Here is a 20,804-nt window from a genome sequence, read left to right on the forward strand (position 1 = left end):
TGTGTTTTATCTTTTGAAGGCATAAGATTAATATGTTATAGTATAATGAATTAAGAAAGTGTTGACAAGCTTTTAAATATATAATATTGAAATTTAAAATATTTGAGATAAATTTATATTCTTTATAAAGGTTATCGATAAATTTACAACATTTAACTTTCGGTACATGAGTACAATATATTTTTTTATGTTTAATAATCAATTAAAAAAACAATACTTCGAGACACTGTTTGCTTGTATGTCCACACTCTACTTACAGAATTAAAAATAAGAAAGGACCTCATTCTTAAAAAATATAATAATATTAGTACATCATTGTTGTGATAAAATATTTATAAGCAATTAAATGATTGCAAATCTCAAACGCGAATGGTCGAGCTCGAATGTGGCTAATAAAATAAAAACCACGATACACACCGAATTTAATTATTTTTTTACCCACATAATGAATACGTTCATTACTAATCGTAATTGTTTTTTTAATTTTAAATAAACGTATCATTTTTATACGATTTTATTTATGATGGGTTATATATGTCAGAATTTACACGACTGTACAACGACTTTAAAACCTTACTAGAAAATACAATGTCAACAGTATCTTGATTGATTCCGATGTGAAAATCTTAAAAAGATTACATTTCTCCTGTGGTAAGATTGAAATTAAGAAATGAGATTATCCGGAAAAGAACCGGAGTCACCGACACAGCTTGCAAAATTAGCAGGCTGAAGTGGCAGTGGGCTGGTCACGTATGTCGTAGGACCGATGGCCGTTGGAGCAGACGAGTCCTAGAGTGGAGACCGCGAATCGGCAAGCGCAGCCAGGTGGACCGACGACCTTGAAAAGGTGGCGGGCACCAACTGGATGCGGAAGGCGGAGGACAGGGAGCATTGACGCACCTTGGGAGAGGCCTATGTTCAGCAGTGGACAACGATTGGCTGTTGATTTGATTGATTGAAGATATACCACACGTATTAGGCTATCAAAAAACTTAGTATAATTTAACTTAGATTAACTATACAAATCATATTACGATAGAAAACAGCCCGTCGACCATCACTTTATTCTACCGATAAACAACAATAACTAAGTGTGTTCCGGTTTAAAGGTCGAGTGAGTCAGTAACCAAAGGACATAACTTCTTAGTTCTTGGGGTTGGTGGTGCATTATTTCTTATAACAACAATGTTTATAATAACCGCTACAGTCAAATAGCCTATTTGCCAGTTCATCTACCTATACAATAAAAGCTCTGCCTAAAGATTTAATTCAAATAGTATATTCAAACAAAATGGACCCAATATGAAACAGTTGTAATAAATATTCAGTATGAGGCTTTAGGATCGGCGGTATCAAAACGATGGCTGTGATGAAAAATGTAAGCAATGCAATTAGAATACTTTACCAAATAAGTATTTCAGGGATACTTGATTTAATTGAATAATCAAATTTTAACAATTACTGGTCATTTTCTTATCGCTGGGAGAAGAGAAATTATGAATCACATAAAAATATGGTGATGTCATTCTGAGGGATTTTGGCAATAGTGACCATTCTTAAGGGAGATTAACCAAGATCGAACGATATATGCAAGCACAAGTCACTCTATCCTCACATTCTAATAATCTGATGAGACAACACATCCGACATGACCGGATTTCACACGCAGTTCGACGTATTTACGCGCTTTTCGAAGCACGGGAGTTCACACACGTGAGCATATGAAATTTCTTTGATTTTCTTGAAGAAAAATCAAAATAAATTTTCTGCCCCGTTCGATATTTGAACCCATGGGATTTGCATCCTATCCTCTTTTTTTTACACTTAATAGGCAATTGTTTGACCGTTGACTTGCCTGATCTTAAGCATCGGCCCGGTCTAGGATGTAGCACGCTTGTCTAAAATATACCTGTTCACTCTGGATTTAAAGACACCAACGTTGTACATCATAAATAAATTAACAATACAGAAAACTTTTACGAGTTGACATACAATATTTCAGTTCCGAAATAAACAAACTGAATATGGCATTATCTTCAACATTCAAATAAAAAAAAGAATAATAAATTTAAAAAAGCAAGGCCTAGGTCAACTTAAAATACATCTTTATATTAATTAATTTTAAAGTAACTTGAACTTATACTAAATTATATTTATTAGTGTAGGAAATTTAATTTGCATTAAAACAATGCAAGGACACACATACTTAATGTATATAGTCTAGTAAATAGATAGATCATAATGAATATAAAAACATTATATTTTTGACCAATGATATGAAATTATTTGATAAAATAAAATAAACTAACATTGGAAGAGAGATTATTTCTATCTATTATCAAAACTCGCGGCTTTACTAGCTTGGAATTCAGTTGGTGACGAAATTCCTTCAAATCAACGTACATAATGCCCATTCGAATTATAATAATTTCCTCCAGACCGATTTCGGCCACGGCGGCCAATCTCAAGCGAGATTAGCCAACTATGCAGGAATGACACAAGTGCTCTCTCTATTCCCTAACTTTCATAATCCGATAGGACGACAATCCGACACGACCGAAAAGAGTTCAGGCGCAGGACCAACGGATTTACGTGAATTCCGAGGTACGGGAGTGTACACACTTCCAACTTCAAGACTCCTTTTTTTTTGCTACTGAGAATTTTCTGACAAAAAACCCAATAACTTTTTATTGGCCCGACCTGGGAATTGAACCCAGGACCTCCGGGTCTGCGGCCTTACATCAAGCTACTAGACCAACGAGGCAGTCACTATTCGAATAATATATATATTTAAATACTTACTAATAGGTGGCACCGGTCTGGTTGTTTTGGTTTTGTTAACTTGCAAATATTATTATTAACTTATAAAGGGCCCTAGCTTAAAAAAGTGGACGACTAAAATACATACATAAACTTTTAAATTGTTGTAACTGTTGTCCAGACTCAACTGATTTTGATGAAATAAAAACTATACGATACATTGCAGTACCCCTTATATCGATTCAGTTAATTACATTTGTAATTTTTAGTTTTTTTGAAGATTATCCCAAACAAAGGGGCAGTTACAAAAATATATGTTTTCAAATTGGTAACTCGCAAATAGCCATATTAACATAAAAAGCGACAATTATTTTGAAATCACAGCATACACTTTTATTAATCTTCGGTTAAGATTTACGTGCTTTTTCTAGGCCATCTGAGTAGTATTTAAAAAAAAACATATTGCACAATATTTATGTAAACTTACTTATCTGTCGAAAAGTTATTATCATAATTATAATAACGAGCAGCGCAACCCAAAAAAGAAATGCCGGAAACATCACTGGTATGATTTTTCACTTTAAATAATCTTTCACGTAATTATTAAACTTCCACGAAACAGAATATTTTCATAATAACATTTTCATCGTTAGTACGAATTAAAAAATATATTCAGACAATCTTATCTTTTATCTTTGGAAATACATAATTTATAGATAAATAAAATATAATTTACATGATAAAGTATTTAAATATTTAATTATTATTTTAGGTCTTAACATGTGCGTAATTGAATTCATTTCAGAACGAATGTATATATTATATGACGTCACACAGATAAAACCGTTCGATTTGCAAAAAAATATATTTTGTTGTTCAAGATATATTAATGTATAATAAATAGATAAAGTTCAGGAATCGATAGCAAGGAATCCACGAGAAATTAGACGTTAATCTTATTTTATTTTTTTTATTAAAAGTTTGCTTGCGGATGATACAAACTTGATGATGATCTTAATAAATTGTGTACTAAAAGGAATATTTTATGTACACCCATTTGAAAGCAAACACAGCATGCATAGTGTTCTTGCGCCGATTACAATTTTATAAAAGTATTAAAGTGCTTGACTATCAACTTACTACTGACTATCTACTACTTGTTTGATCGTTTATTTAAAAATAACATAAAATTTTATGTTGGTGAACGCTCAATCACCATTTAAAATTCTTGAGAAATCATAAATTATTGTATAATACAAATATTACATAATATATTATTTAATAATATCATTACAGAATGCGTTTATTTTATTTGAAATATGATTGTAGCACGAAAAACCACTCACACTTTACAAAACAAAACACTTTCATTCATTACATTCAAACATTAACAACCAGGCCAAGCTAAGCCAAGCCAAGCTAAAGTCAAAGCCATGCCACGAGAATATAATAGTCCCGAATAGTCCCGCCCGCGTGATGACCATTAATGACGTCACACCCGACTGTCAAGTGAAAATAATTAAATACCCGATTGCTCATTTCGGAACGTCATTCGCTAATTTATCTAGGAGATAATTTTGCCCATGGCAACTCGGTTAACAGACCACAGGGAGTGTTGTGTGCAGCAACGAAAACAGAAGGGACAGTAAAAAATATTAATAAGAAATACATTGGATATAACGTACTAGTTGTTATTGCCTCCCTTTTCAAAATAGACAAAACATAAATACATACTTTAATAATTCGTATTTGCTTATCATTACTAACACGGTTAATTTAAATCCTGCGATATATTTTATCATTATCAGAAAGCTATATATAAAATGCTAATAGAACCTTGCGCTTATTAAATAGTTTATCTAAAGTTCTACGTGACATTTATCATTTATTATACGTAAATAATTAAATTTTATCAAAGTGTTTTACTGACCATAGCTTTCATTGCCAATACGCCACCAACCTTGGTGACTAAGATGTTATGTCCCTTGTCCCTGTAATTACATTGGCTCACTCACTCACTCACTTTAATCATTCAATTATGAAATTATGCTTACTGTATAAAATAAAACCAAATATTTTTATTAAATTAGACTTACAAGTACTTACGTTACAAGTACATCATCAAGCGCTTCAATTCAATCAAATTGACCAAAGCGACATGGTTTTGAAACCCTTTGTTTAACAGTTATGTTGAGCTTAACAGTTAGTCATTAAATGCATCATTGAATTGGTTAGGCAAGAGAAAAAGTAGTAATTATTAATTCAATCCGTATTTATTGTTCGTTTATTTAAATACATGCTTCCGAGACGCATTTTAAACTAGAAATAATCTCTAGCAAGCTACTCTCTGAAGCTCACAAAGCATTTTAGTTAATATTTGCAAAACGAATGGGTGAATACTTAAATTTGCGTAAATCGTTTCTCCATCATTCATTCAATCTAAGATAATTTAGATTTTTTATTTATTTATGTCAAGCGGACCCCCAATGCAATTACAAAATACTACTGATTGGAAAGCTACGTAAGCCTTATGTGTAACTTATGTTGTTGACCTCCAAACCGATTTCGGCCACGGCGGTCAATCTCAAGAGAGATTAGCCAACTGTGCAGGATATTATAGTGCACAAGTGTGCTCAAATACAGGTGTACTCTCATAATCCGATTTGTCGGCAAATCCGAGACGACCGGCAAAAGATCAGACACAGGATCAACGGCTATACGTGATTTCCGAGGCACGGGAGTGTAACACTACCAACTTCCAGACTCCGGGCTGGTACTGAGAATTTTTTAAACAGAGAATCCAATATCCAATAACTTTTCATCGACCCTACCCGGGATTCAATTCCTGAACTTCGGTATCTGTAGCCTTAAATCTAACGTCTAGAACAATTAGGAAGACAATGTATGTGTACTGCAACAATGAAGGAATTATGTCTATTTAGATTTTACTAGAAAATCCGTTATTTAAAATATGAATATATTTTATTTAAATAGAGTCCTTCACTTTAAATATATATAAATTTATTAAACGTGACGTCTTGAAACTAGTTTTATACATAGTTACATAAGGTTAATTTCATGCTTGAGTTTAGGGGTCCAGAGATAGGAAGGGTAGGTTTATACACCCGTGTCTCCGAAAGCAAGATAAGCCGTTTATCTCACCGTAACGTTTCAAATTGCCGACCCCATTATGAAAAAGAAGGAATTCTGAGTGCACCTATGTTTGTACATTTTTCGCATTATAATAACGCTTATTGGCTCGTATTTAATATTGGATGCCGTATAGCCGTTACATTCACGGTCCATACACTTTTGCCTAAAACCAAAACATAGACAACAAAAAAAAAACTGAAAGGTAAATATCTTTATCAGTTTTTTGTTGTTAATTATGTTATCATAACAGATCTACGAATAATAATAATATGTACTATGTTCATTAAAGATTAGATTTTTCTAGAAGGAAAAATAATCTAAAATCACCGATCAACTTATGCTATTGTAATTGCTTTGAATATCTATGTATATACAAAGCTAAAATAGTCTTTATTACAATCGCTATAAAACAGTTAATATTTCCGTGTCATTTAAAAGTTAAAAAACATTTAAAGCTATGACTATAGGATATACATTGCAATAATAAGTTACGTTTCGTGTTGCCTGTATACAAATATATTTTCATGTATTGAAAAAAAAAATCTTTCTGAAACAGCAGAATAAAAAAATATAGTAGAAACATTGCTAGTTGAGCAAAATATTCTGCCAATGTCATGTAAAAAGAGAATAATATTGTTTTTACTTAGTAAGACTGAGCTGTCAATTTGACAACAGAAATGTAAACTTTAAGTCAGTTCTGATTATAAAATTCCCTATCCACGTAGCATTGCCCAAATTATTATCTGTGCCAGTCACAACTAGATTCCGCTAAGACAAAGCTTACTATCATGAAATATTATTTACAGAAATTAGTTTATAATACACAGATGTAATAAGCATATAATTTTATGGGGAAAAAGTAAAATCAAAAATGGCTACTATACAATGTAGGTATGCAAAGTACTAGAACCGTCAAATTATTTATTATACCCAAATATCCAACATTTTGTACTAAAAATATTGTAACCAATGAATAGATATTATATAACCACAACATATAAACTTTAAACATATTTACATGTATTTGTCACGCCATATTACATGTTTACTTTTGATCATACGCAGTTAGATGATAAGAAAATTTATTGATGACGTCATAATCTTTTTGACAGCTCTATTTGAACTTCAAAATTTTTCAATATATACATAGATCATCGACAACAATATAAATATACTCAATTAAGTATATTGTTCAACATATAACAATCAATAAACAATAAGGTCGGCCATATTGAATTTATAATTTTAAAAAATACTCACCAAAATATTTAACCAGCAATCCATACAGAATCCAAAACAGCAGCACGTTTAGGGCCATAAATATCAACAAAGATGTCAAGCTTGTCATTATTGTAAGTTTTAAAGTATATAAATTGTTGTATTGAGACGGAATTAGAACGACAAATGGATGTTTTATCGGAAAGTATAAAATTAAGAATTGTAAGACTGTGTGTGATAAGCATCCTGTATCGGACGATTATGATAGTTAATGACTGATAAGGACATTAATTCAACACCGTGCTATCTTAGGCGAAAAATTAAGTAAATCGAGCAATTAAAACTCTTAAAAGAAACGTATTCAAGTACCATATTTATTCATTCATACTGATAATATAACACTTAGAAATGCTCTTTTTTAACGCTGGAAAAACGCGTTACGCGTTTCCCCCACGGGGACAGTGGGGGGTATGTGGTGCTCGCCGGTGTCCAAGGCGCCGAGTGCGCCCCGAACATCGGAATACCCACTAAAAAACCAGCGGACCCTTTCCGTTTTAACGTGGAGCGCCACGGGATCGCTTTCGCATGCTTCCGTGACGCTCTGACGGTCGGCACGTCTATGCGGGCCTCCATTCTACTCTAAGAAATGCCCTGCCCTAAGTACCATTCATTCAACACTGAGCTAAATACTTTTTACAGTTGTGTTCCAGTGCTTAGTAAGAGTGAATAAGCCGATCAATTCTGCCTATCTGTGTAAAATGATTAAATTAAGAATTTAGCTCTAAGTAATTTATTTTTATGAAATCTTATTATGAGGCATATAAAGTGACATTGGAAATTGAAATTTGACCAATGCTGTGTCTCCTTCTTTTACATGTCAAATCAATGATGACAGAGAGAACTGTAACATCAGCTATACTACGTTTATAAGCAAGGTGTGGTCTTCACTGGTGATAGAGCTTTGTGCAAGCTCGTCTGGGTAGGTACCACCCACTCATCAGATATTCTACCGCAAAACATCAGTACTTGGTATTGTTATGTTCCGGTTTGAAGGGTGAGTGAGCCAGTGTTATTACAGGCACAAGGGACATAACATCTTAGTTTCCAAGGTTGGTGGCGCATTGGCGATGTAAGCGATGGTTAACATTTCTTACAATGCCAATGTCTTTGGGCGTTGGTGATCACTTACCATCAGGTGGCTCATATGCGCATCCGCCTTCCTATTCTATAAAAAAGACCGTTAATTTATAGATGATTAAAATTCTATGTAAAGTTTACTTGATTCAAATTTGATTTTATTTCATTCATAAATCGTTTCAAAAGAAGGATAACCTTTAATGTAAAAGGCCTTATGTAAATTTAATAAAAACAAGCAGAGAGAAACAATATGTAAATATCATTCTAATAATAAAGTAAATATTTCCTACGCATTCATAGATATATATTTAAAAAATTTAACATCATTTTCTTTTACCTGTTTTACAAAGTGGCAGTAACGATAATTATTATTTCATATGAATTATAATCTCATTTTTATGTACAATATTTAAATGGACTTATTTGTTATTGCTAATTAAATTGCTTACGCAATAATAACGTTTTTAAGTGCTTAATTCTATTTTTTTCAATACTACTATTGCCTTGTCCTTTGCAAACATATTAAGCTGTTAATAAAAAAAAATCACTCGCTATGCTTGCGTAGTCATCACTCAGCTTTATCAATTTATTACATAGATCGTCATATTATGCTCACTCTTATACGTTTGACAATAAAGTTCAAAATCGCTACATTTTTATTGAGACTTCCTTCTATGATAGGAATAATATTTTCTAGATTACGTTTCGATACATATAATATTATTGTGTGTGTTTGTCTCTAGTGGATTATATTACGAATAATTAGTGCATACATATAACGTGACTTGGGTAATAAATGATTGATACGTAATGTAATTTTATATTCAATAGCTGAAGCGTAATTTAATATGCAGTATTTTTTTGAGAATAAAAAATAAATCATATATATTCTGTCATATACGTTCTTACCCTAATTCGGGATTTTTTTTGTGACTTTCGAATACTTTATAATATAATTATGTAGGAACCTTTTTTCAACGCTAGAAAAACGCATTACGCGTTTCCCCCACGGGAACAGTAGGGGTATGTGGGGCTCGCCGGTGTCCTAGGCGCCGAGTGCGCCCCGAACATCGGAATACCCACTAAAAAACCAGCGGTACCCTTTCCGTCTTAACGAGGAGCGCCACGGGATCGCTTTCGCATGCTACCGTGTAATTATGTACAGCCTATACAAACCACAAGAAGAGTAGACAAATAAACATTTTTGACGTCGAATTCACGTGATATCATTGGTCGAGATCTTAAATAATCTATGATATTCACTATGGATTCGCGAAATAATTGCGTTTTCAATGTTCGCGAATTTGTAACGAAAGCTTTGGAAGTTAAATTAAAGTGGTTATAATTTGTTAAGCAAATCGTATGGAATATGTAAATCTAATGTTTGTTCATTTTTATTCCTACTTCGATTGGAATAGGGTATATATCTGTTATAATAATGTCCTTCTGAATAATTAAGGCCACGGCACCCATTGTCATGCAGGACTAGCCCATTGCGTGGGACATACACACGGTGGCCGCTGCCACACCGTAGACATGGGTCCACACCCTATCTTGTTCGAGTGTGTACAACAAAACAAGTGCACTCTCTGTTCCCTGGCTCTCATAATCCGATATAATGGTATATTTGACACCACCGGAAATACTTGGTAAGGCGTTGTGTAAGCCCGTCTGGGTACCAACAACTCATTTCATATTCTACCATCAAGCTCTTGCTTAGTCTTGTCGTTTTCAAAGAGTTCAAGCACACTTCACTTATTGACCAGACTGCACTGATCTGCACCGGTATTCGCTAGCCACGTTTTTTTTCTAGCAGTGGAAACCTTCAGAAAGGTCCGGGTCCTATTCGAAGGGTGAGTGAGCCAGCGCAACTACAGGCAAAAGGGACATAACATCTTAGTTTCCAAGGTTGGTGGCGCATTGGCGATATAAGGAATGGTTATTATTTCTTACAGCGCCATTGCCGCTTATGACCAGGTGGCCCGTTTAATAGTCCACATCGCAATTTTATAACAAAAAAATTACCCATCTCGTTACTTTATCAGAATTTGTGCAGTAAATAAAACGACATACAAGTATAATCGGGTAATATGACTCGTATACGTTATCACACAACGAGCCATCGTTATCAAGCTTGATTATTATTCGATATAGATAAACACATAGTGATATATATAATGATATATATATAAATATAAATATATAGTAATTACAAATCGCAAATATTACCAACGATTTCTATCTTTCCTTATTTAAATAAATATTAAGCTGATTTTAGAAATAATTTGATAGCTTTTGATAATGTTTACATGTACATGTCATTAAAATTAAAAAAAAAAACACCAATATCTTTTCTTGAGCCGGTTGGCGTGGTTGGTAGAACACTTGCCTTTCACGCCGAAGGTTGTGGGTTCGATTCCCACCCAGGACAGACATTTGTGCGCATGAACATGTCTGTTTGTCCTGAGTCTGGGTGTAATTATCTATATAAGTATGTATTTACAAAAGAAAAGTAGTATATGTAGTATATCAGTTGTCTGGTTTCCATAGCACAAGCTTTGTACAAGCTTAATTTGGGGTCAGATGGCCGTGTGTGAAAAATGTCCCAGGATATTATTATTATTATTATTATCTCTTACAGGTGTTACATTAATTCCGATATTACATATAAGACTCAAATATATTTTAAATAAAATAAAATATATTGCACGTATAATATTTGATTTACAATATGAATAAAAACAAAAATAAGTAAATTGAAATAAAAACTTTCTTGTTTCTGGTCAATTGATTGTCATATAATCAATACCAATAAATGAGGAGACTTTTTTGTTAGATCTATCTAAAAAACAATATACACAAAACATATTCCAGAATATGCAGCGCGTTTCGGAGTTAATATTATATGATTATATTAAGATAACCTTTAGATATTTATTAAAGCTGCGATTGACAGTTTCGCCCGTTTTGAATTTGGAATAACGACGTGACAAGTGTGTATTTTATGTTTTTTTTTTTTAAATTATATAAAATGTAAAAGACTTACGATTTTCCAGACAGGAACCGAAACAGAACCAAAGCCAGAACAAATATAAACACATAAATATAAAAACTCCGACCATAACAGACGATATTAGATCCATTTTCATTTGTTTACATCAACGACTAAAACACGAAGTGGCAGTCCTTTAAACAATATCTTATCTACTCTTATCTGTACGAAGTATCATATTGTGTAAAAAAAATTACAAGCGACTGATTATTGTTCATTTTTTGAAAATAGAACTCGCAATGAACTTCACGAACGAATGAATGCTCGGATACTAACCGTCAAGAAACGCTTGCGTGGTTGTCCAATTGACTTACGTGTCGGAATTAATACATCCTTTCGATTTATTAATGCTATTGATTGATATTATGTTCCATTGAATTATTAAAATTTAGAATATACATTTGTTATTAATAATGGCAAGTATATATATATATATGTTATATTGATTACCTTCTCAGTTCATTAAGCTATAGATTCCGAGGCTTCATAATAAGTTTAAGCCGATTCGGACCTATAAAAAGCTCTACCTAAAAAGAAGAAACTCTCACCAAGAAATCAAGAGTTTAGTTGTTGGAAATGTTATTTGCCATTGTTTCATCCAGGGGCCGAATTCTACTAATCTACAACGATTCCGATACGTTCCCGATTCAATTCCAATGCAATTTTGACTATTCTATATTTATTCGGATTGGAACCGAACCGATATTTTATTAACATATATCGTTATGTCAAAACCAAACTTAATTGTTAACTTTTACGTCAATAGCCGATAGTAAATTAAACAATTATATTATATTTATGTTTTCTTATATACCGAGAAAACAAATGACTCCACTCCACCTGATGGTAAGTGGTAGTGGAGTCCAAACGTGACGACGGCTAGTAGACGCCTTGCCGACCCGCATGATGCCTCTTCACGCCTCGTTTGATGGAACCCAGGTTGTAAGAGGGGTACACGTGTGCTGGTAAATAATTCCATTTTTTAGTAGTGCGACAAAGAAAAGAGTTGCCAAATTTCTTTGAGATGGAATTGATGTCACAGTTAGGCGGTGACATCGAGAGCCAGCTCGCGTAGATTTATGAAGGAGGGGGAAGCGGGAATGAGGGAGAATAATTCCTCATAGCACTTGCCGTGATACATTATATAGAAAGCGCTAGTGACAATTTGTTAGTGGAATTGGTCCCCTGAGTATCGTCCAACCGGATGAGAGTGAACTAATAAAGTGTATTTTTTTTTCAGCCTTTTGCCGTCCACTGCTGGACGAAAGCCTCCCCCATAGAACGCCAACCATCCCGATCTTGGGCAGTCCGCATCCATCCCGAACCTGCCACCTTTTTTAAATCGTCGGCCCATCTTGTCACAGGGCGTCCTACACTACGTTTGCCTAAGCGTGGTCTCCACTCCAACACGTGTCGGCTCCATCGGCCATCAATGCGCCTGGAGACATGACCAGCCCACTTCCACTTCAGCGAGCTAATTCTACGCGCGATGTCGGTGACTTTAGTTCTCTGGCGAATGTCCTCATTTCGGATTCTATCTGCCAGAGAACCCCAAGCATCGCACGTTCCATTGCTCGCTGAGCGACCCTAAATTTGCGGACCAGTCAGAGTGTAATAATGATTTATAATTTGTACTAGCTATTCATCGTTTAAATTGTAGTAGTAACAGCCTGTTAATGTCCCACTGCTGGGCTAAGGCCTCCTCTCCCTTTTGAGGAGAAGGCTTGCAGCTTATTCCACCACGCTGCTCCAATGCGGGTTGGTAGAATACACATGTGGCATAATTTCAATGAAATTAGACACATGCAGGTTGCCTCACGATGTTTTCCTTCACCGTCAAGCACGAGATGAATTATAATCACAAATTAAGCACATGAAAATTCAGTGGTGCTTGCCCGGGTTTGAACCCACGATCGTCGGTTTAAGATTCACGTGTTCTAACCAGTAGGCCATCTCGGTTTAAATTGACGGTGACTGAAATCGCACAGAAAGACAAATTATTATTTTATGCATTATTGCGGCCATCGCAAGCTTTTACAGTCAATCAATTTAAAAAAATAGGTCTTGAATGGTATTTAAAACTGTAAACTAGACACGCTTATCACTTGGGCCAAGATATTAAGATTACATAGTTTTCGTAGCGGATATGAGGTGCCTTATCATTTTTTATAATAAACTTTCCTAAAATCAATGAAGTTACTTTAATAGAATATTAGAATTGTCTTTATGTATCCTATAAAAGTAAAATAACTGGCTGTTAATATCCCACTGCTGGGCTAAGGCCTCCTCTCCTTTTGCTAGTATAAGGATTGGTTGGATTTTATTATATAATATTAATGTTTAATCTATAATGTTGCTTTGGAAACATGCTTAATATATTCATATATATATATATATATGAAAAGATTGTAAGAGAAGTTTTTGAATATGTGATCTTAATTTGTTTTATAAATACTTTTGCTTTTACTTCCGATTTAGCTAGCATAGAATTATTTACTAACTAAATGAGGGTTTCTTTATGTTTAGGGGCAAATTTTAAATATATATATATATATATATATTTCATAGCAAAATAAATAAAAACATACTTAGCCTGTAATAATACGATATAGATGCCACGATACATATGAATAACAAAAACACGAGCAGCGCCGGTAAGGTTTGTATAATAATTATTAAAAAAACGTCATCCATTGTAACAACTTCACAATATAACCAAAACTATGTACAAAACAATTATATAGCACCTTAAGTAATTTAAAACACCTAATAACTGTTTATTACAAATTAAATTATCGAATAAAAAAAAAATTATAAGTCTTATCATGAGAGTTTTGTAAGTAATCATTAATCATGATTGATCAATATTAATTTTTTCAAAACGTATTAAGTACAGATTATAAAAATAAATCATTAAAAAAAAACTGTTTTTTTTTTACTAGATTTATATTCGAATTTGAACGCAACGTTTCTATATGTTTCAAGCTATGTATAAGTTGTTTTAATGTTACCTCGTTTGTATAATTTAAAGAGCTACAATAATTTAAAAAAAAACATTCCTTTCCGTCTTCGAATACGCATCAAATAGGAAGTAAATTAACATGATTTTAACGAGGTGTCAATGAAAAAAATATAAAATGATAAGAAAATTTAATTCCCCAGGAAAAGACTTTTCAAGGGCTGGTATTAATTGCGGATACAGGGTTACGTGGTATTTTATATTCTAGTTGCCTTATCGTGTTTGTTAAAATACTTTAACGTTGTTTTTTGTTTTTGTGAATCATATTACAGATTAACTAATCTTCTGCGATTAATTATATGGAGTTTATTCCACGACACTGCTTTTCTTAGTTTATTAGAATGTTGTCTTTGGATGCGGATGAATTAGATAAATAGTTGTTTATCGTATTTTTACTGTTTTTCATATGCAAACGTTTTGGATAGCCATATGACAGTCCACTCAATTTAATAATAAATAAATAAATAATAATATCCTAGGACATCATTCAACCACGGCCATCTGATCCCAAACTAAGCAGAGCTTGTTCTATGGAAACCAGAAAACTGATATATTACATATTATACTACTTTTCTTTTGTAAATATATACATAATTACATACATACATACACAGATAATTACACCCAGACTCAGGACAAACAGACATGTTCATGCACACAAATGTCTGTACTGGGTGGGAATCGAACCCTTAACCCTTCGGCGTAAAAGGCAAGTAACCAACCACGCCAACTGGCCCGTCACGCGCATAATATATAATAGTATTTCAAATTGGCCATACCGCTCAAAGACAGTGGTAATGTACGAAATATATACCATCCCTTATATCACGAATGCGCCATCAACTTTGGGAATTTATATTAAAGGTCTTATATTAAATTAGCTTCCAAATAAAAACAAACGAAAAAACATATTTATTTATAATATTAGTAAGAATTTTAGTTATTATTTGCTATTCACGGGTCTCAATGCAAATCCAATGATTCGTGATTACATCTAATAATATTATTAATCCCATCCGATGTGCAATTTCATTCCAAAATATATTATTGTATAATTTAGCTGATAGGCAAAAGGACCATCTGATAGTAAGTCACCACTGCTCATAGACATTGGCTCTGTAAGAAATAACTATTCCTTATACCGCCAATGCGCCACCCAACTTGGTGACTATGATGTTATGTCCCTTGAGCCTGTAGTTACACTGGCTCACTCACCCTTAAAAATAGAACACGCATCAAATATTAAACTGATATATATTATATGTACATATATTCACTATGTATACTGGTGTATGGAACGCAACACATTTAATTTTTTTAACACAAATCTTAAAATGATAATGACGTCACGAGGTGTACTAATTTGTTACACAATTATTGTATACATACAAAATGCTATCAACGCTAATTGTCAAGAAATTAACAATATCTCATGTTCCCTCTAATTTGGTAGTAGGGCTATGTGCAAACCCGTCTGCTTAGGTACCATCCATTCATCATATATTCTACCGCAAAGCAGCAATACTTCTGTTGTGTGTCAATGTCAAGGGTAGTGGTAAACACAGGTGGTCAATCAGACCCTTTGCCAACATTCATTTTAATTAAAAAAAACATTTTGCTTATATTATGAGTTGAGACGACATTGCATCATTATGCATTAGACCTCAGGATCGAACACGCGAATTTCTTATTGCTCATAGCACATATACTGTTGAAATTTATGACTATGTTTCTTATTAATATCTCCATGTAACTAGGTAGGTAATCTTATCTTATACTCACGAGGGCGTCATTTACTATTTAGTAATGGCTAATAATACATTCATGAGTGGGGTTACTGAATACTTTAATGCTATAAAGCGAAATGTAATACTGTGACCGTAGACAGAACTTAATACGGACAGCAAAAAACTCCTACACGAAGAAGTAATGTAGGCAAAACGATTACCATTTCTTTTTAAATTTCATAGCAAAAGGCAATAGACCAAGAGCCACCTGGTAGTAAACTTACATAATTGAAATAAAAAAAAATATATGATTGAAATGGTTTTAAAAAAAGCTGTCTCTTTTTTTTTTTTTTTATAGAAAAGGAAGGCGGACGAGCATATGGGCCACCTGATGGTAAGTGGTCACCAACGCTCTTAGACATTGGCATTGTAAGAAATGTCAACCATCGCTTACATATCCAATGCGCCACCAACCTTGGGAACTAAGATTTTATGTCCCTTGTGCCTGTAATTACACTGGCTCACTCACCCTTCAAACCGGAACACAACAATATCAAGTATTGCTGTTTTGCGGTAGAATATCTGATGAGTGGGTGGTACCTACCCAGACGAGCTTGCACAAAGCCCTACCACCAGTAAAAATCTTGCTGCTAAATAAACCGTTTGCTCCATGAAGATGGAAGCCGTTATTAAACGTAAGTTAAACCGAAATACTTAATGATAAAACTTTGAAAAAAAACCTAATAATTTTAAATGTATTAAAAAAAATGTTTTGCTGTCCCTACCCACAGGATATAATTATCCACTTGACATTTGACCGCTACTTACATCATCTAATTAGACGTATGAGTTAACTAGAATTGTGACCCGTATTGCTTACACAATAAGGTTTAAAATATATACCATACATTTAAATATAGTGTTTTTGTTTTTTTTTTATTTACAATAGGAGTGACAGGTGGACCACCTGATGGTAAGGAGTCACCTTAGACTTGGCGCTGTAAGAAATATAAGCCAAACCTTACACCGCCAACGCGCCGCCAACCTAGGGAACTAAGTTATATCCCTTGTTCCTGTTGATACACTGGCTCACTCATTCATCAAGCCGATACAACAACACAGCAAATTTTGGGTAAAGCCGTCTTTATTTGTATATATTTAACGTTACTAACATTCGGCTTTATATAAATATATTAAAAAATATAATAATTAATTCAATATGACGAAATATAATATTGACGAGCCGGTTGGCGTGGTTGGTAGAACACTTGCCTTTCACGCCGAAGGTTGTGGGTTCGATTCCCACCCAGGACAGACATTTGTGTGCATGAACATGTCTGTTTGTCCTGAGTCTGGGTGTAATTATCTATATAGGTATGTATTTACAAAAGAAAAGTAGTATATGTAGTATATCAGTTGTCTGGTTTCCATAGCACAAGCTTTGTACAAGCTTAATTTGGGATCAGATGGCCGTGTGTGAAAATGTCCCAGGATATTATTATTATTATTAATATGACTTGAATTGTTGAATATAACTAATAAGTTATTTTTTGAATAATATTTATTAGTATATGATTTTAAAACTAAGAAGACATATTATTTTATTAATAATTCCTAGTTAGTATTTTTTATAAGTTACATTTAATGCTTAGTCCATTCAATAAAAATACAATAAAATATTTTTCATTTTATCTATTTGAAAGATTCAAATTAAAGGGGAACCGAGATTATTTAAAAATTAAAATTTACCAAATAATGGTAACAGTTTACGCGTTTCTTTTAAGATTTAATAATATTTAAAAGAAAGGTAAAATGATTGCTTAATAATTTTGTTTTCAATATAATTTTGATAAAATATAATTATATCGTGGAATAATTATAATATTATTATATAATTAAATAGATATTTAATTACCTATATAAAGAGACATTTTAGTAATTATAATTAAAGAATGTCACATAGACTCACCACAAAACATTACACAATATCGAAAAAAGATGCAACTAAACAATGTCACGACCATCGCCCCTGGCAATACAATTGCTACCGAAAAATCCACCATTTTGAAAAAAAATATCACTCGTAATAATAACACATTTTTAACCTTTTTAGTAAAAAACAAAATAGAACCAAATAGTTTGTTATGAAAATAATGTATAAAACCTGTATGAAAATTAGGCACGGATTTCAAAATTAGAACGCAAAACGCAAATCATAATAACGAATGGTGTTGGATAGGGATATGAAAAAGCACTTTTGTGTTAGATAAGAAATCTTATCTTTTATTTTCGTATCGGGAAACGGGATTCAGAAGTGCTTTTATGACGTAAGCACGTAAGGTACATTATCAACTTACATAATAAATTAAACATAGTTTATTAACATTTGACAAACAAACCAAAACGAAGCTATTTGTTTAATGTTAATTCTAACTAAACAAAAAAGTTATATAGCTTATATCACTATAATAATTTACAAAATTATTTATTTTGATTTTGTCCAAACTGTCAACACATTTAAAAACAGCCATCTATATGACAATAAAAAAAGTAGTATTTTTATAGTACGACTATTCACCACTAGATGGCGTATCAAACATTATATTATTATATATACCGTCATCTAGCGTTAAGTTTGATAACTGATAAATATACATATCTTTATTATTATTAATGTCTCATATTTTATTATTATGGACGTAGCTCCGATGATGTCGTGTCCCAGCGTGGTTGAAGATTTTTTTTTTAAATAATGTTTTTTAATGACAATGAGAACGAAATCATTGTACAATTAATGATATCCATAAAATATTGATTGAAGCTTAAACTATTACTGCTGGCCGAATAGTTACGCCTTTATAAGGTCATAGGGTTAAAAGTACTTCATACGACATGCTATTAAACTATTTAATGTTTATTCCTTACGTTACCTATTTTATATTTGATTGATATTTTATATATATATCTTCTAATGAGAAATCCTTAATAGCTGTCTGGAGTCAGAAAACTGGCAGGGTTATATTCTCAATACTCAAAAATCCCGCAAAGCCTTTGGCTGATCTTCGGTCGTGGAAGATTTATGTCTCGATAACTGCATTACCCCATTGTGTCTTAGGACATTATACTGTGATAATAACTAAAACAGACGAGCCGTATCTACATAAGTTACAAGTTTATTTTTACGTGCTTTTGACTAAAAGTTAATAAGCAATTACTTTTTCAAAAACAGTAAGAGACACGGACATAGAACATTTCTCTGAGAAATGCCCACAATGAAGCCCCGGGAGATCTTACGTCATTTAGTATTTACTAAAAATAATTATTATATGTATAAAAACAAGTACAAATACTCACATTTTTTCATTGCTTTTATAACATTTCCATAATAGATATAACAATAATATTAACGTTATTACTGCTGGTGTTATCACTATTTTAATCAAAATCGATGTAACCACATCAGCTGGCACCTCTGTCGAGTTCATTTTAAATAAACTAAATAGTTTTTATAGGAAATTTAAATATAAGCTTCATAAATTATCATCTTTGCACAATCAAAATTGTATAATTAAAAAAAGCCGCGAAATAGATCAACTTCTCTGCACTATGGAATTAAAATGTTGCAGCTATGATAATAATTAAATCACTATTATGATATTGTATTGGCCGTGAAATGGTCGTTTATCTTTTTTTATCATAGAAATTTTATCTCAATGCAAATAAATGTAATGTTTGCTATTAAGATTAACTCTTTACAATTATCGTTGTTATAATAGGAAATCATTGAAGCTGATAAGTTATTAATGGAATGACGAAAATGACTCATAAATACAACCAGCGCCGTCCCTGGGGTAGAGCGAGAGAAGCGATCGCTCGAGGCGCTAGGTAGAAAGAAGCGCGAATATGTCAAAAATTTCCACGGGTATTAATATAACCAATCAAATGATTTTTATAAATGTGCTAATATATATATTGACAGATGACATAAGCAGCATCGCGAAGGCACTTGCGTTCATGACTGAAGAGACCAATGCTTCGGCCGAACTCCTGACAAGCGCCCCCAGATGGGCGGGGGCTTGAAGCCCGCTCATGACGCCTTGTGCGTTTTTCTTTTAATAATTCAAACCGTCATGCTTTGATTGACCTTCGTGAATAAGGCGCCCTATTTACATAACATTAAGTGAAATGTGAAGTAAAGTCGATCGAATTGCTTTGTATCTAATTGCAGTACTTGATTTACAAGATTACCAGTACGTGGGTTAATAATTAATTAGTAAGGCTGCAAATTGTTTTTTTTTTAGTATAATAATTTTTCGGCAATCGGTGAATGGTATAGTGATTAAAGTGCAGCAGTGCCATTAAGTGGCGAGTTATATGGATGGAATAAAAACTTTTTACATGAAAACCAAAACATATATGACAACTTCCACTTCGATTTCTACGTTGTTTAGTTGGCGATTAGATATACAATGCTGCGTCTTCTTCTTTCAAATGCCACATCAATAATAGCAGAAGGAGAGAAATAGGTGTTTAATTAACTACCCTCTTAAAACATGTTTACAAATAAAACCGTTAATGTCTCATCTCATTAAATAAATAGCAACTGGTTTTACCTGAAATGAAATCTTATCAACCTAAAGGGAGTTATTATTGTAAATATGACACAATAGGATTATAATCCTAATACAATAGGTAATTAATTATGTATGCAAACGGTATGTTGTATGTCTGTATATAT

The 20,804-nt window shown here is 33.0% G+C and overlaps 1 protein-coding gene across 4 annotated transcripts in view; it reads right to left on the bottom strand.

Annotated features, from left to right (window-relative positions):
• LOC126777701 (putative mediator of RNA polymerase II transcription subunit 15) overlaps window positions 1-20,804 on the bottom strand; it is a 42,083-nt gene that overhangs the window by 13,422 nt on the left and 7,857 nt on the right. The window contains exon 1 of one of the 4 annotated variants that reach the window (XM_050500850.1): window positions 18,036-18,060. The exons of 1 other annotated variant lie outside the window; for it this stretch is intronic. In XM_050500850.1, the coding sequence (XP_050356807.1) occupies window positions 18,036-18,045 (10 nt within the window). In that variant the 5' untranslated portion in view covers window positions 18,046-18,060. Of the gene's footprint in view, window positions 1-7,173; window positions 7,317-11,314; window positions 11,573-18,035; window positions 18,061-20,804 lie in introns of those variants that run through there. 2 more of the 4 variants (XM_050500847.1, XM_050500848.1) reach the window with 2 other exon arrangements.

The sequence above is a fragment of the Nymphalis io genome, chromosome 23 (assembly GCF_905147045.1).
Source record: "Nymphalis io chromosome 23, ilAglIoxx1.1, whole genome shotgun sequence".
NCBI lineage: Eukaryota > Metazoa > Arthropoda > Insecta > Lepidoptera > Nymphalidae > Nymphalis > Nymphalis io.